Here is an 18579-nt window from a genome sequence, read left to right as displayed (position 1 = left end):
GTGTTTTTATTTCCATTTTTTTCACTCCCCACCATCAAAAATCTTTATTATTTTTACATGTACAGAGCTCTGTGAGGGCTTGTTTTCTGCTTAACAAATTGCACTTCATAGTAATGGTATTTAATATTCCATGCTGTATACTGGGAAGCGGGAAAAAATCCCAAATGCAGTGAAAATGGTGAAAAAACGCATTAGCGACGTTTTCTTGTAGGCTTAGATTTTACGTCTTTTACTGTGCAGCCCAAATGACTTGTTGAGTTTTATTTTTTGGGTCCATAAAAATACGGGGATAACAAATTTGTAGGTTTTATAATGTTTTTATATATTTCCATATATTTACAGAAATTAAAACCTCCTGTACATAATTTTTTTTGCCCTCTTTTGGCGCTACTTTGGTGTACTGAGCTGTGGGTGGTGTCATTTTTTGTGACCTATGATGACATTTTCAATGCTATCATTTTTAGGACTGTACGACATTTTGATCACTTTTTATTGAATTTATGATATTTAGCAAAACGGCAAAAAGTGGCATTTTCGACTTTGGGTGCTATTTTCCGTTACGGGGTTAAACGCAGTGAAAAAACTTTATTATATTTTGATTCAGGCATTTTTGGACAACACAATACCTAATGTGTTTTTGATTTTTACAGTTTATTTATATTTATATGACTTCTAGGGAAAGGGGGTGATTTGAATCTTTATTTTTTTTTTAATATATATATTTTAACTTTTTTTATTTTTACTATTTTTCAGACCCCCTGGGGTACTTTAACCCTAGGTTTTCTAATCAATCCTACCATATACTGCCTTTCTTCATTCATTAAATGTGCAAATCGAACATTATAATGAATGGGTTAAAACGAGACAGCCTCGGGTCTTCAGAAGACCCAAAGCTGTCATGGCAACCGATCGCCCCTCCCCGATGACGTCACAGGGAGCGTCCATCTTTACCAAGATAGCGACACTCATGCACCGCCATCTTTTTGAAGGCACCGGTAGAGATGGACGGGATAACACCCGTGTGTTGAAATATGCAGCAAAGACTTACCGGCTATGGATAAGGCTCAGCCCATGAACCCTCTCCATGCACCTGCACCTGACACGCGCCGGGTAATTGTCATTCTAAACAAAAAAAACATAATTCTGCTTCAGCTGTCCCTGGGAATCATTCTTTAATTTTTTTCCTTTAAAATATTTTGCCTCTCAGTACCCATTAAGTATCTTTTTTGGCCCATAGCAACCATGGTTTTCAGCACTGAAAAGAACTATACTATAATCAGTAAGATGGAGTGGCTGGACCTGCCTCCTGTGACATCATCAAAAGCAGGTGTGCTGACCAATGAGACCATAGCTTGTGTATCTTAGACACACCCACACAAGCGAGTGTGGAGCTTGTAGCTGAGAGGCTGAATAATTCACATACATGAAAATGTGAAGGTTTATTTAATGACAAGAAAAGCTTCAGTGTTATAACTTTTGCAACTAGATTGAAGAGTGAAAACAGATATAAGTAATAGGGGGCATGGACCCAATGTACCCACACTAGATTACATAGATTGTTCCCAAAATCAAATAAGAAAAAGAAAACAAAAGGGATCTTTGTACCTGGCCTCATTCATCTTTCCTTCAATTGCAACCAGTTGTTATAGATAGTATTTGGCAGGTTATGAGCTGTGTCTAGTTCTCTCCACACACACTGCTTTGAATTAACACCAAAACGTTCAATCTTTGTCTCATCAGACCAGAGAATCTCATGAGACCAGAGAATCTTATTTCTTATTGGTTGTATGGGAGTGTTTCATGTGGTTTTTGTAAACTGTATGCAAGCTTTCTATGAAGAGAGGCTTCCATCAGCACACCCTGCCATAAAGCCCTGATTGATGGAGGGCTGCAGTAATAGTTGACTTTGAGGAACTTTCTCCCATCTCCCTACTATATCTCAGAAACTGAGCCTCAGTGATCTTGGGGTTCATCTTTACCTCTCTCACCAAGGCTCTTCTCCTATGTTTGGCTGGACGGCCAGGTCAAGGAAGAGTTGTGATCATCCTAATTTTTTTCCATTTAATGATTATAGAGGCCACTGTGCTCTTAGGATCCTTGAGTGCTTCAGAAATTAGGGGGTTTTCCCACGAAGGGATAGGGCCTAACTTGCCTTAATGAAAACATTACAACAGATAGACTTTTTTCTTTTGCCATTTAACTTGATACTGGCAGAATCACTGGAAACTGTCATTATATCTCATCCTGTACTATCACATTGAGCAAAAGTCACCACGACTCCATGACATAATATAGTTATAGGCAGAACTGAAACATTTTATTGTGTTTCAGCTGCAAAACTACTAAATATTTATGTATTTCCTGGTTTGTGTATAGTACAATATGTTCTACAACACTTTACCTGTGAAGTGTGCAGGGTGCACCATGTCTGTAAACTTCACAGTTTGCACTGTTTGTTTTGTTTTTTTTTTATAAATGTGGGGCATAGCCATCATCCACACTTTCCCCATGGATCAAGCTATGATTGCACTAAAAATAATTGAATGTGCAAGTATAGAATCCCAATCCAGATCAAACCGATATATTGAGATTATCCTCGGGTTTATTCCTAGGTAGAATTTACATTCTGAAACGTGTTTCCAGCCTTTTATCTTAAATCAGACTTCAGGTTGCCCTTGTATCAGGCTGCTTTGCTTTCGAAAACTGACAACACTACAGCAAACATCCTCAGATGGTGTGATACATGCACAATTCCAGGAGATTTTAGAAGCCAATTAGCCAAAAGAAGACCAACTAATTTTGGTAATTTCCTTGAGAGAAGTTTTTTGTGTTTTATGTTGTACTAACATCATGACTTGGTTTTGCACAGGTTATTACACATGTACTACACTTCACCTGTATAGTAAATTAGGGATGAACTTCCCAATGCTTGACAGATTCATACCTAGGTAGATATAATGTTTTCTTTTTTGGAATGCTGCTGAAGTGATTGCCATGTGACCTCTGCACAGTCTTTGCAGTCATTGAGCTTATATAAGTATAGCAATAGGTATAGTAAAATCTCACTTCTCTAGAGATCCTACAAATTATCTTAGAATTTTTGGGAGCATGACTGATATGAAAGGTTTCAGTTTATGAGAATGGTCATAAATGTCATGTTGGAGGAGAGGAACAGTGCGCCCTGATGTGAAACTCGCCACTATCCCTCCCTACTTGACAACTGCACTAGATCATGGCTTCCTACGGGCACCACAATTAATGAATCTGGCGCCCTCCAATACACTACACTACACATAGGGAAGTTTGCATGGTTTTTAGTAAATGTGCCCATGTGACTTTTTATTCCTCAATCAAGAGAGCATTAGGCACAAGATAGGTTCTTTAGGTTTGTACTCAAGTTGAATTTGTATGCAAGCCAGAACTGTTATATTTTATAATTGTAAATCCAGACAAAAAATGTTTTCTCTCTCACAATTGGGTTTTCAAAATTATGTGCTGTCATGGAAAGAAGGATTATCAAATAGGCTTTATTCCCGGCTACAATGATCAGCTGTAAAGTGTCTGTAATAAAGTAAGCAATTCATAGAGCTAAAGCAGAGGTCACAGTGGGCAGAAAGTACCATCTGTAACTTGGGGTCATCTGTAAGTCGGGGATTAATTAGAGCTTGTTTATTGCAGATTAAAATAACATTTTAAATCGTACTAGAGGACTAACATATACAATACCATGTCTGCAGTAACAATACACTGTAACTGCAGTGTATTGTAACTGTCAGTTTTTTAGTCAGCCTTATAGATCCAGCCTTGGAGTGGGCCCTAAAGGGAACATGTCATCAGAGGGAGGGTGATGAGGGCCACACCCCTGCATAGTGCCTTTTTGAGTAGAGAAACAAGTTAAACTTCGCCTGAACTGAGATTTCTCCATTCAAGGCAGATGTAGCAGGGACTAAGCCAGTGGTGGCGAACCTGTGACATGGGTGCCAGTGGTGGCACTCTGTGGACACCCAGGCCATTACCTGAATGACCTTAAGGTATCTTCATGCAGACTTAGACAACCCGGGACTTGACTTGCCGCAACAGCTCTGCCTGGGACTACAGGAGGAGTAGGAAAGTGTGGACACATCTGGATTATTATTGTAGCTACTGCTCCAGGTCCGACAATTCTTCCTGTTCAGGGGACTCTGAATTTGTTCTTCTTCTTTCTACTGTATTGTTATCCTCAGGATGCTAATAAGATTGAAAGCTAGGACAGAGCAGGGAGTACTAAGTACTACTTAAATTGCCATCTTGGCACATTGTGATAAATAAGTGGGTTTTGTTTGTAGTTTTGGCCCTTCGGTTACCAAAAGGTAGGCCATCACTGGGCTATGTGTAAGGCGGGGTTCACATGTAATTTTTAGAATATGCTCAGGAAAGCCTATGGGAAGCGGATGCAATGTCCCCCAGCCTCTGCTGAGCGGATATGTCACTCAGCAGAAGGGAGAACGCCGGTGAAGTCACTTCCAATATAAGGGAAACAACCATAACATCGGCAGTAGCCAATGTGTCTGCCAAGTAGCTGCTACCGTTGTTTACTTGTCCCCCGCATACAGTGGGATACATCTGTGCCATATGTTGTAAGGACACGTTGGGAATCCATGTCATTACAACGTATAGCAAAAAACAACAGCCTTATAGCCGGCCTCCTGCTGCTGATTGTGCTGGTTCACTCACAGGGCCAGCCCGATCTGCAGGACCAGTATGCTTCTCCTGATGTGGAACAGGATAACAGGATGGGCATACTAGTCCTGCATCATTACGCGGTTAAAAAGAAATAATAATTAGAACAATAAAAAAAGTTTTTACTTAGACAACTTTTTTTTTTTTTTTTTTTTTATTAAGTAAATACAATCTTTACAAATAGGTCTGATAGAAAAAAAAAATGCAGAACAGATAGAAAACTTCTCAGGCAGAAAAAACATCTGTTATACTCTTTGAAAATATCATACATTATCTGCACAATTGTCAAACTATCAGCATTAATATACAGAATTATAATTATATTTTTTTTTTTTTTTTTTTTTTTTTTTTTACTGCTATCACAATAGTATCTAACATATACCATATAATAAATACACTAAACCGACCCATCCCCTCCCCCCACCCCTTGCCCGTGCTGGAGATGAGAAGGGAGTACCAAACAAAAAACAACAAAAATTCAACTAGTTTGTCCCTAAGTACCCATCCAATGGGCCCCCAATGGGGCAGAGGCAATACTATGTTCTCCATTACTCCACTGGGCCCATGTCGAATTCAATCTTCTACCGTTCCCATAACGTCTCTCGTATACGCATTCATACGCTCTGGTACGTAGCACAAGATTCGTCCATTCTTTCACCCCTGGTGCTTTATCATCCTTCCAATGCCTGACTAATATTAGTCTGGCAAGGAAAAAAAGCTTCAGCGCCAGGTCCTTTTTTATTCTCGAGTCTATCGAAATCGGCAACAGGCCCAGCAGCCCCAAAGTAGCCACTCGTGGGAAAGACAGTTGAATCTGGCTCTCTATTATCTGAAAAATTTCCTCCCAATATAGGCTAATCCTTGGGCAATCCCATAAAACGTGTAGGATGTCGGCACTAGTGCTTTTACACCTCTTGCAATTAGAGTTTTCGCTTAAACCGGTTTTAAACATCAAGAGTGGAGAAAAATAAATTCTATATAAAATATTAAGTTGAGTGCATCTATGATTTAAGTTAATCGTGGATCTAACCACATTCTTATAAATATCTCGCCATTGTGTCGCTGTGATAAAACCCACCTGTTTTATCCATTTTGTTTGACTTATGTGACTAAAGTTCTGATCAATATTAGATCTTATCAAACGATAGATCGTGGACATTCTCAAAAGTGAAGCCTCTAACCCTACAATTTCCAAACAATTACCTCCCTCGTGTATTGTGAACTTAACGTGATCTATTTCCTTACTAACGGCGTGAGCTAATTGACAATACCTGAAATAATCTTTTTCTTCCAAATTCCCCTTCCTACACCAATCCTGAAAGGAGGGCAACCCCCCCCTGTTCTCCAAAGTGTTCCAAAAAATAGATCCCTTTCCTTCTCCAGAATCCGACATCCTCCATTTTATTAAATTCTACAAAGTTAAGATTGCCCCATAATGGGGTAAATTTAAATCCACCCTTAATCCCATAAAGCTTCTTAAAATCTCTCCAAGTATTCTCCAACAAGATCGCCAAAGGGAGTTTTTTTATTGAGTGAGCTTTCAGTTGACCAGATTCCAATAGGGAGAGCATAGACTCAAATCTACACCCCACCCGATCACTGAGCACTTGAAATAGAGTGGACCGTTTATTTTCCAGGATGTACTGTAACTGTGCCGACAAATAATAGTGGTACAAGGAGGGGAGCGACACTCCACCCTTCTCCCTGTTAACCATTAGTGTTTCCTGTTTAATACGCACCCTTTTCCTCCCCCATACCATTTTATTTATAATCGCTCTAATAAGTCCGAACCATTTTTTATCAATCCACCTGGGAGAGTTGCATAATACATATAACATTTGGGGGAGCAAAATAGTCTTAGTGAGAACGATTCTCTCTGCTCGATTTAAAGGTAGCGTATTCCATGTATTAACCTTGTTTTTCAATTTTGCTAGTAATGGAGCGAGATTCAGAGATATAAATTCCTCCACGTTTGATGTAAACTTCAAGCCCAGATATTCGCATGACGATGAGATCTTTAGATCTATTTGAGTTAGGTTAAATTGAGCGTCGCTATCAATTGGGACCAGGATAGATCTGTGGGTATTAATCTGGAAACCTGAAAACCTTCCAAACTCCCCTATCACCTTAAGCGCCTTAGGGACTGATGTATTAGAGTCTTTTAAACAAAGCAAGATGTCATCCGCATACAACATAATCTTGTCCTTTGGGCCAGCTATTCCTCCACCCCCGATCTCCCTATCAGCTCTAAGTTTTATTGCTAGTGGTTCTATGAAAAAAGCAAATAATAGGGGAGACAGGGGGCATCCCTGCCTAGTACCCCTAGACAATACAAAAAACGGGGAGTATTCTCCATTTACTCTAATACTGACCCGTGGGGCCTGATAGAAAAGTTTTACCCATTCCACAAATCTAACACCGAGTCCAAATCTGGACAGGACTTCCCAGAGGAAGTCCCACTCCACCCTGTCAAAGGCTTTAGACGCATCCAATGACAGAATGGAGCGGGCCCCCCCCTGTCCCAACTGCAGGGTCGCAAACAACCGTCTTATATTGGTTTTACCCTGTCGGCCTGCAACAAAGCCGCATTGATCTTCATGTATAAGTAATGACGCACATTCTTTTAATCTATTCGAAAGCACTTTAGCCAATAATTTAGCATCCGTGTTGAGAATAGAAATCGGACGGTAAGATTCTGCCTCCAAGGGGTCCTTATTTTTTTTTGGTAACAGAACTATGCATGCCTCATACCAAGAATCAGGAAGTCTCCCCGTTCTCTGTGCCGTCTCCCAGATCTCTACTAACAGGGGAAGGAGAATCGAACTGAATCTATTATAAATTTCTAAAGGCAAGCCATCCAACCCTGGTGCGGAGTTTCGTCTGGAGGAAGACAGCGATTCCTCTAGTTCCGAAATAGATACTGGCAAAACGAGCCTATCTGCTTTCTCTGTCGAGAGGCTAGGGAACTGGATATTATCTAGATAGTGACCTATCTGCTCTGATGACACCTCTAAATCTGAGGAATAGATTTTTTGGAAGAACTGGAGAAAGATAGCGCCAATCTCCCGAGCATTGCCGGTTACTTCGCCGAAAGAGTTTTTAATACTGGCTATCCTATTTGATTCCTGTTGTTTCTTAACTTTATACAAGAGCCCTTTTGAGGGAGAGCCACTTTCGCAGTGTGATTTTTGATCGAGGAAAAATAACTTCTGCATAGCCTTATTAGCGATGCATCTATTATACTCCTCTTGTGCTTTATTAAGCTTGTCGAGTGATTCTTGCGAACTGTTAGCCTGATATTCCCTTTCATTTTTTTTGACTTCCTCTTTCAAGCTCCGCTCTTGTCTAGCCCATTGTTTTCGAAGAAAAATAATTTCTGAATTTATTATCCCTCTAATGAAAGATTTCAGAGCGTCCCAGATCAATCCCACATTATCCGTGTTCCTGTTGGCAGATATAAAACTACACATTTCTTTCTTAATTTTATCTTCATCTGATAATAAGGACAACCAATGCGCATTAAGTTTCCAGAACCTAAGGGTCGGTTTAATTGGGGCAGACAACTCTAGGACCAGTGGGGAGTGGTCCGAAACGGACCGATTATCGTATCGGATTTTCCGTACCCAGCCAATAGCGTAGTCATTGACCAGGGCCAGATCAATCCTAGAAAATGTATTATAAGAGCGATTATAACATGAAAAAGCAGGCGCATCACCATTTAGAGACCTCCACTTAGACAACTTTATAGACAATTCACAGATATGTTGGCTTAGGCTGGACTGGTCTGCTAATGAGCCATGATTAATTTTCTCTTTGTGAAAAGAAAGAAAAGAAGTTTTCCTGGTTTGTAATTGATATGATTTACTTGAGAAAATGGAAAACTTACTTCCTTTATTAATAGGAAATTGTCACATGGAAAATGCAGCATCTGCAGCCAACATGTTATAGATCGGCTCAGCAAATTCATATATAGTTTTATGGAAAAATATTTTTAAAAATTGTCATTTGCCAGTCATATATTTCCTCTATGTTATAAAGTTAAGGAGATGCAATTCAGGCTGGTAGTTGAGAATAGTGCCCTCTCCAGGTCAGGAGCTGTTAAGGGGAGTCATGAACCCTCTAGGAAGTTTCTAGAATCTGTGATATCGTTAATCACAGTTAACTGTGATATGCAATTATCCAGTGATTTTTCTGTAATGCAAGATGAAAGGATGATTGTAGAGGTGCTACCACCTGACCAGGGGAGTATATAAACCCCTGCTGGGCGGAAGCACATGGTCAGAGTGAGAGACTTCATCTTGGGGTCAGTCTCTTGCTAGAGTCTGCAGATAGAACCAGAATTAGTGCCACAGCCACTAATTCCATGAATTACAAGTGCCTCAGGCCTACTGCCTAGCACACAGGGCAAGTCCAGAGACTTAAGCCCAGAACTGCAGCTCCACCACCCGGACTCAGCTCCATCCTATGTATGATCCCTGGATACTGGCTGCTTGCCACCACAGGCTTCCCCATCCGTCACCCAGGGACTCATCCTACAGACACCTCAGGGGTTGTCCTAGGGATAAACCACTGCATCAGCCTCTCCCTCCATATTTCTTGCACACACCACCTACTGGAAACCTGCCAGGCTGGAGGTCAGACCACTGGTTCCCATACCAAGCACCATGCCCAGTGCGTGCCCAAGGCTGCACTAGCCAGCCACTCCAGTATTCTGGGCCCCGGCTATCTCCAGGCCACCAAGAAAATGGTAGGCCCCAGTGGGGGATGTTTCAGTTCCATGGAGGCTTGTCATTATATAAAACTAAATGGTTTGTGTCACAAAACCCGACTCACCTGAGTTCACACACGGGGATACCTACTCCATGGAGTCCCAGAATGTAGCCCTTAAGCTCCACCCACTTACAAAAAATGGCGTCCTAAAGCTAAATTTTCTCCACGGAATCTCAGCACCCAGTCAATCCACTGCCACAACCCACTAGTTACTTACGCAAAGAAGGCCGTAACTGCCTCAACCACACAGACAATGCACCCTGATGATTACACAGCACATGCATAAACTACAGTCTGCTGCTTCTTTTATCCCCCCCTCCTGGACCGCACACTGGCCTAAGGTGACAATTCCACCACTTAGGGAAGACCATGCTCCTCTGATCAAACAGAGACACACTGCCAGGCTCCGCTTCCTCGCTGGTTGTAAAACACATGGAGCCTAATGACTCATAACAGGACAGAATGAAACCCCACAAAAGAAATAAAAATTAAAAAAAAAATAAAACAAACTGTAGAGTGGTAATATTATCACAGTTTGCTTTCACATGCCGTTTCTTAGATGTGAAACAAGACTTTGGGGGGGCACTTTCATCACAATTCTGGTGGGTTTGCCCCAAAAACACTGCCTAAAATGCCTAGCACCTCAGTTATCAAGGCTTTTAGACCTCTTTTAGCAGTTTCCCGTCTTGTCTGATTAAGGGGGTGTGGCTTTCACGAGAATGGCATGGTCTTGCAAGAAAGGGCCATGGCTTGTGAAAAATTGTACATGTGCCCAAAATTCTGGCACACAGTTTAGACCAACTAAAAGTAGGTCTAAAGTAGGAACTGAGAATCTTTATAATGATAAATCTGGCACAGCAAAAGACAAGTGTTTTCCAGCTAGAGACTGGTGGAACCTGAGACACATTGTTAAATCCCTCCCATTATATAATACAAGCAATTGCAGAATATTATCATGTCAACATTTTTTTCTATTTCTGCTGTTATAACATGCATTTTTCAATAGAAAATCTCTAGTTCACTCTAATTTAAATACCATATAACATGCTTTAGGTGGTCATTCCAGTCAATTTATGTTCAGTAAGCAATTGCAGCAACCGTTAATAAATGCATTTTGGGGGTCATACTTCTTCTTTGTTGACCTGAAATGGTTGCAGTCACAGCACAACCTGTAACCTACAGTATCATGTGAACTAAGGTTTAGCATGTATATATAGAGCTCTATTTCCATTGTACAAAAAATAACAACTTCAGATTTTTTCCATTTTCTTTACAGCGTAACCCTCCACTACTCATTAATGATCTTTTTGAAGATATAAAAGATGGGACTAAGCTTCTTGCATTACTAGAAGTCTTATCTGGACAAAAACTGGTAAGTGAATTAGGTGAAATGCACTATTGTAAAGCAGTATTGTATATACGTTCTGGCAACACAAATATATCTTTTTGGTAGGCCATACATATAAACAATATGGCCGTATTGGTAAACAGGGTCGGCTCCAGGTTTCGGCAGGCTTCGAGGCGACAAAGCCTTAGTGGGCCTATTTTGAGTAAACTCATGTGGCAGCATTTAAAATTCAGAAACTAAAATAGTCTCCTGTTCCCTAAAATATTCCCTAATACCAAACCGCCCCCTCGTGGTTATTTTATATAAGCCCACTCACAAACTATGGATTTATTAGATAAAGCCCCCTCTTCACCATGGATTCCTTGTGTACAGCCTTATGTGGGCCCCCCCAAGCAGCTGTGGGCACCGGCATTTGCCTAGGTAGTGCTGGCACCAGCCCTGTTGGTAAACACCTATTCAATACAATTATGATTTATTGTATGTCGTGCTAAAGTTATTACTGTGATAGGTCAACATAAATTGGTAAGGCAACAGTACATGAAAAACATCTTCACGTTTACACTATCATGAGCACTATCTTGGGTCTGGCCATAGTCTATTATAAATGCTTTTTTAGGTCATACCAAAGGTCACTGTATATGTTATAGCAGGTTAGACCACAGTCTAGTATAGTCTAACAGTGCCTGGAAAAATTAGGAAGAGCAGAAAATATTTTTTCCAGCATTCTGTCATGGTCACAGAGTTTGGAACCTCACTCCTTTAGCTTTCATTACATAGTATGGCTCATTTTACACTGTTATTACAAATAGTGAGGCAACAACTGAGTGTTCTTGCATGTTAATATTGCCTTTGTAAACTACATGACTATATTGCTGGTCATGGTAGCCAAAAATGACTTTTCATTAATAATGTTTTAGCCATGCGAGCAAGGAAAGCAATTGAAACGCATTCACTGGGTGGCCAATATTGGTGCAGCGCTAAAGTTTTTGGAAGGAAGACGGGTAAGTTAAAAATCTTACTGTATATTTGTTCACACAGAAGTACAAGTAGAACTACATATGTTAAAGGAAATCTACCATAAGAATCACTGATGGTAGACCCATAACACTTACATATTTGTCTGTGAAGTCCATTACCTCGAGTCCAATTCTGTGTTTTTTTATATTGAGGAATAACCTGAATTTGTAGAAAAAAAAGCGTTTAAGAAAATAGGTAAATGAGTCTCAGCGACTCTGGAGTCATCCTCTGAGCCCCTCCACACTCTGTCTTTTAACAACGACCGTTTATTGTTTGAGTTTTCATTTTTCATTCCCCACCTTCATACATTTAGAAAAATTAAAACGTGTACAAAAAAAAATGAAGGGGTTGATTTTAATTTTTTTTTCAGACATCACAGGGTACTTTAACCCTAGGTTGTCTGTTTGATCGCACATTGAAATAGAAGGGTTACAACCAGACTGCCTCTGGTCTTTGTGTGACAGGAGGCTGTCATGGTTATAGATTGTTGCTTCCCAATGACATCATGGGTGTTACCGGTGGATGTTTGCTGCAGCATCGTTGACACCCCCAGCGCTCATGGGGGTCAGTTACATATTTTCTAAAGTGCTTTTTTCTATAAATCGTTGGTATTCCTATATACAAACAACACAGCACAGGACTCCACTTCATCGTACAAACATGTAAGTGTTAGGGATGCTCCCTCATTGAATCTGATGGTAGATTTATGTTCAACTTCTAAACAATAATAACCCACCACACACAGATTCTAAAATGAGAAGGTGAATATTTTCTAGGTCTATTAATTTGTGATGAACAGTGTTGACTTCGTTAGAGTGAATCTTCTCTGCATGTTTGGATTGTAGACCATGTCTGAGTATTTTGGTGATATGATTTATCATATGATATGTTTTGCCACAGTAAGGTTTGCCATGCAGCTACAGTCTTAAAGGATGTAAGAAATAAGAAATATTTAAGAATCTTTTTTTCCCTTAAAGGGGTATTCCCATCTGGGCATTTACATTTAATTAAATTCATTTGCCATATGTAAACATTTCTTCAATTGGATGTTAATAAAAAAAAATGTTCCTGTATGGCAGATTAATGAAACTGAATGTGAGTGCCCAGACGAGAATACCCCTTTAAAGAACTGCTCTGCTTTATTAGGGCTAATCACTCTGTAAGAATGCTGTTGTTCCTGGATAATTGGATATTTTTTTATAACCAAAATGAATCCAATGTTTGTTTTGTTGTTTTTTTTTTTAACCCCTTAAGGACAGAGGGTTTTTCTCTCTCATATCCCGCTCTACACCCTCAAAACTCTATAACTTTTAATTTGTCCGTGTGTAGAGCTGTGTAAGGGCTTTTTCTGCGTCACAAATTTTAGTTCTCAGTGACGTTATTTATTATTCCATGCCGTATACTGGTAAGCTAGAAAAACAAAACTGGTGTAAGTCGTGCTTGGATTTGGGTGCTACTTTCCGTTATGCGGTTCACCGCTGGCAATAACCATTTTGTAATATATTTTGATTGGGCATTTTGAGACGTGGCAATACCTATCTTGTTCATGATTCTTACTGTTTATTACATTTTATATCAGTTCAAGGGAAAGGGGGCTATCCTCACGTCCCATCCATCCACCTACCACCCCTTCTACCTTTATAGGTAGAATCAGGGTGGTAGGTGCCCTTTAAATTGAATTAATAAAAATGTATAAGACACAAAATATAGTATACATTTATATTAATGTCACCATTTATATCAACATTATCAGGACACCCCCAGACATTTGCATTGTGTCTCTAAACACAAATGGTAACGCCCCATGTGACTGCACCCTAAAATTTGAATCCAAAAAATACTTTATTTTCTTGAAAGTATTGTATTGGTATCAAGTATCGTGCACTGAGTATCAAACTGCATTGGAGTATATATGTTACATGGTACTGTAACCTAACTGCATTGAAGATGAACGAGTAGTAAGAAGAGAAGGGGCTTTACATTTACTGTTCAGTACAATTAAAAATAAGAGATATCTTGAAAGAGAAATTAGACGGCTCACTCACCGACCAAGTATAAAATCTTTATTCAAGCCAGCAGTATAGAGAGGTGCCGGACAAGCCACAGCGATGGGCTGTTTTGTGCGTATAACACTTTTTCAAGTCTGACATACCCATAATGAAGTGTAATTTTTTTAATTAAAAAATATATATTTAGTAGTGAATAAGGAAAAAATTTGGAAACAGTCTTGGCAGTCTGTTGAACCAACTGCTGAACCCTGCTAGACCAAATGCCTATTGAGTAAATATGCTTACTTTTTTCCCATTATGAATTTCCTAAAAAAAACATACATTCATACATTGTTCACCCAGAGAAACAAAAACAAAAAAGAGGGTTCTATATTAAAGGGGTTATCCGGGTGTTAAAAAATACTGAGGGCTGGGCTTCGGTGGGCTAGTTAAACATAATAAACATGTACTTACCTCGTCCGGCGCTGCCGATGTCCACGCCCCGGTCAGTCTCTTGTGTGCCAGTTTGTATACAGGGACACCATCTCCCAGCGCTTACAACGCTGAGAGATAGGGACGGATGGGAGGAGCCGGCCACATCGCGAAGTGGAAGCTCCCTGACCGCGGCACGGGACATTGGCGGCTCCGGAGGAGTAAGTACATGTATATTATGTTTAACTAGCCCACCCCAGCCCGGCCATCAGTAATCTTTAACAGCCGGATAACCCCTTTAATCTTTATTGGATCTGATAAAAGATCCCTGTATAAATAGACTAAAGAAGGAGGGTTTCTGCTACAGACTGCTGTCTCCCAACTGCATAGCTCCCAACCGTCCCGATTTTGACGGGACTTTCCCGTTTTTCGTACCTCTGCCCCGCGTCACGGGCAGCTATGAGATTGTCACGGATTCTCCCCCCAGGTCCCGCTGTGTCCCGGCGCTGTGTCCGCATAGTAAATACTTTGAAAGCCAGAACTCACAGTACAGAATGGCTTCTACAGACATCGGGAGGGAATCCTTTTCAGAGAAGTGTCGGCTTAGCTGAGAGAGCAGGGACCACATCATCAGGTCAGATCAGTATCTGTCCATATATGGTCTCCAGGGCTTCCCCAGACACAAGCTATTTATATAATTAAATTACATAAAGTTTTGGCCAGGCTGAGATTCGAACCTGGGACCCTCTGCACCATAGACAGGAGCTTAACTAACTGAGCTATAAGCCCAGTGATACAGAGCTGAGGATTTCTGGTAACTAAGACATGTTATCTGCCATTTACACTGTGACACAGACTAATGCACTGATATATAGAGAGGGATCTTCTCAGAGATTATTATTGTAATTATTGAGACTATTATTATTATTATACATTTTATTATTTTTATTATTATGGAGATGATTATTAATAATGGTAAAAATAATAATAATCATCTCAATAATAATAATAATAATAATCTCCATAATAATAATAATAGTCTCAATAATTAAAATAATCTGAGAAGATCCCTCTCTATATACCAAGGCAGTATATAGTCATAGTTCTCAGTTACCAAAATTCTCCACCTTGTTAATCACTGAGGCTATAGCTCAGTGGGTTGAGGCGCTGTGTTATTATTGTACATGGACACTGCAGGTTCTGGGTTCAAATCCCAATGAGGATAATTTTTTTTTTTTTAATTAAGATGATTTTTATTATTTTAATATGGCTAAAATTTGGGGCGTGGCCAGGGAGTGATTGGGGGTGTGGCTTACACGTGCCGCCATTTTGTCCCTCTTTCCTTTCCACAAATGTTGGGAGGTATGCAACTGTAAATTGTCAGAATATGAGTTGTCTATGTTGAACTAGGAGACAGTATTAATGACTGCTTGGACACGGGGACATGTTATCTTTAACGTTGAGATATGGGCCTTAGTACTTCCAACGTAAGGTAATGGTCAGTACTGCTCCTCCAATTGGGTTTTGCAGCCAGATCTTGTTGCAGTGAGCTCTGCAGAGTTTTGTGGCACATTACCTATAAAAAAGCAACAGAAAAGCGAGTGTGTGAGCTTGCTGGCGAGTGTGCATTGATCCGAAGTGTGTGCAGGGTCCTAAGTGTGACTTAGGTTTAAGGGAAGGAGTACTTTTTGGATCCAGCAACAAATAGATAAGTGCATCTACATTTTTATTTCCTGATATTCATTGTGTGAGTTTTATTGCAACCAAGTAGATCTGAAGGTATTTTACTTGCATAATCTGGATATTGTGTGGGGGTATAGGGAGGCATTCACCTTATCTAGACAGTATAGTCACAGGTGCTGCCTAATTAATAGTGGGGTGTGGCTATCTAATTAGCAGCCTTTATATACTTCTGTGGTCAGTTTGTTTGGTGGTTTGCAGCCAGATCTTGTTGCAGTGAGCTCTGCAGAGTTTTGTGGCACATTACCTATAAAAAAGCAACAGAAAAGCGAGTGTGTGAGCTGGGTGGCGAGTGTGCATTGATCTGAAGTGTATGCAGAGTCCTAAGGTTTAAGGGACTTAAGTTTGAGGGACTTTAGCAGGTAACTGCTGTATTTTGTGTTACTTTGACTGTAAATTCTTCTTTCCTTCTTTCCATGCATTTTTCTATTGTAATCCCCATTAGAACAATGGACTCCATAAGTGGCATTGCTACACAGTGTACATCCTGTGCCATGTATGCTTTCCTTGAATAGCCGTTCGAGGGGGAATACTGCTGTGTGAGATGTGTGAAAATTGCTCATCTGGAAGCCTAGATTCTGGATCTAAATGAGCAAGTTTCAAGGCTGCGGGCAATTGACAATATGGAGCGAAGTTTGCTGCTCCCGGAGCACAAACTCTCTGGGGAGGATGGGTGTGGGGAGGGAAGTATGGAGGTGCAGAGGGAGGGGGCAGCTAGTTGGGTAACATGTAGAAGGCGGGGTAGAGGGAAGAGTTGTAGGGAGTCTAGTCCTGATCTGGTGCACCCCAATAAGTTTGCCAGGCTGGATGAGGGGGATATCAGCTCTAGGGTAGCAATGCTGCAGCAAGACGTGGCCTCTAGCAACCAGGGGACTGTCTGCTCCGGTAAGAAGGGTAATGGGAGCACAGGCAAGGTCAGAAAGGTGCTGGTAGTGGGAGATTCGATTATTAGGGGAACAGACAGGGCAATCTGTCACAAAGACCGTGCATACCGAACAGTGTGTTGTTTGCCGGGTGCTCGGGTTCGGCATGTTGCGGATCGGGTTGACGGATTACTGGGAGGGGCTGGTGAGGAACCAGCAGTCATGGTCCACATTGGCACTAATGACAAAGTAACAGGTAGGTGGAAGGTCCTTAAAAATGATTTCAGGGATTTAGGCCATAAGATCAGGGCAAGGACCTCAAAGGTAGTTTTCTCCGAAATACTGCCTGTACAATGTGCCACACCAGAAAGGCAGCGGGAGATCAGGGAGGTAAATAAGTGGCTCAAAAGTTGGTGTAGGAAGGAGGGTTTTGGGTTCATGGAGAACTGGGCTGACTTTTCTGTCGGCTACAGGCTCTACAGTAGGGATGGGCTGCACCTCAATGGGGAGGGTGCAGCTGTTTTGGGGGAAAAAATGGCTAGAAGGTTGGAGTGTTTAAACCAGAGACCTGGGGGGAGGGCAACTACACTTGTGCAGGGCAAATAGACAGTGTAGATAGAGAGCTGGGAAGAGTCATAGTCCATGGGGGAGGAAGGGGGGCTGGAATGAGATTGGGGAATAAGAACAAAAGGAAAACTGACATCGAAAACCATATAAAGTTTATGTACACAAATGCCAGAAGCCTCACAAACAAAATGGAGGAACTGGAACTCTTGATGTTGGAGCGGAAATATGATATAGTGGGTATCAGAGAGACATGGCTGGACAGTAGCTATGACTGGGCTGTTGCTATAGATGGTTATAGTCTTTTTAGAAAGGATCGTACAAATAAAAAAGGGGGAGGGGTTTGTTTATATGTGAATTCTTGCCTCAAGCCTGTCTTGCGAGATGACATCAGTAACGCAAATGTGGAGTCCCTATGGGTGGAGATAAGGGGAGGGAAAAGAATAATAAAATATTACTAGGGGTTTGTTATAAGGCTCCAAATACAATGGAGGCAACAGAGGAAATGCTGATAAGTGAAATGGATGCGGCTTCAATGCATGGTGAAGTACTTATCATGGGGGACTTTAATTACCCAGATATTGACTGGGGTTCAGAAACATGCAGGTCCTTTAAAGGCAGCAGGTTCTTGTCAACAACAAAAGACAATTACCTGTCACAAATAGTCCTGGAGCCAACAAGAGGGGGGGCACTGCTGGACCTTATCCTAACCAACAGACCTGATAGGGTATCAAAACTACAGTTTGGGGGGAACCTGGGGAATAGTGATCATAATATCATTGATTTTGTACTACGGTTTACTAAGAACGTTAGGGAAGGGGCAACCAACACTCTAAACTTCAGGAGGGCAAATTTTCAGCAACTAAGGGAAGACCTTAAAGGCATAGACTGGGATAATGTTCTCAAAGACAAAAGCCCCCCCCCCCCCCCCAAAAAATGGGAATTTTTCTCATATATTCTGAAAAAGTCCTGTGAGAAACACATACCTTATGGCAAAAAGCATATGAGGAACAAGAAAAAGCCAATGTGGCTAACTAGTCTTGTAAGGAAAGCAATAAGCGAGAAAGATAAGGCGTTTAAGGTGCTAAAACGTGAAGGTAGCGATGAGGCATTACAGGATTTTAGAGAGAAAAATAAA

At 40.9% G+C, this 18579-nt stretch overlaps 1 protein-coding gene across 12 annotated transcripts in view; it reads left to right on the top strand.

The window, feature by feature from the left end:
* SYNE1 (spectrin repeat containing nuclear envelope protein 1) overlaps nt 1-18579 on the top strand; it is a 476843-nt gene that overhangs the window by 80493 nt on the left and 377771 nt on the right. For all 12 annotated transcript variants that reach the window (XM_072140948.1, XM_072140950.1, XM_072140965.1 and 9 more), the window contains 2 exons: nt 10766-10861; nt 11755-11838. In XM_072140948.1, coding sequence (XP_071997049.1) covers nt 10766-10861; nt 11755-11838 — 180 coding nt within the window. The remainder of the gene's footprint in view (nt 1-10765; nt 10862-11754; nt 11839-18579) is intronic.

This window comes from Engystomops pustulosus, chromosome 3, assembly GCF_040894005.1.
Source record: "Engystomops pustulosus chromosome 3, aEngPut4.maternal, whole genome shotgun sequence".
Taxonomy (NCBI): domain Eukaryota; kingdom Metazoa; phylum Chordata; class Amphibia; order Anura; family Leptodactylidae; genus Engystomops; species Engystomops pustulosus.
Note: the sequence above shows the minus strand (reverse complement) of the source record. Positions and strands in the feature narration are given on the sequence as shown.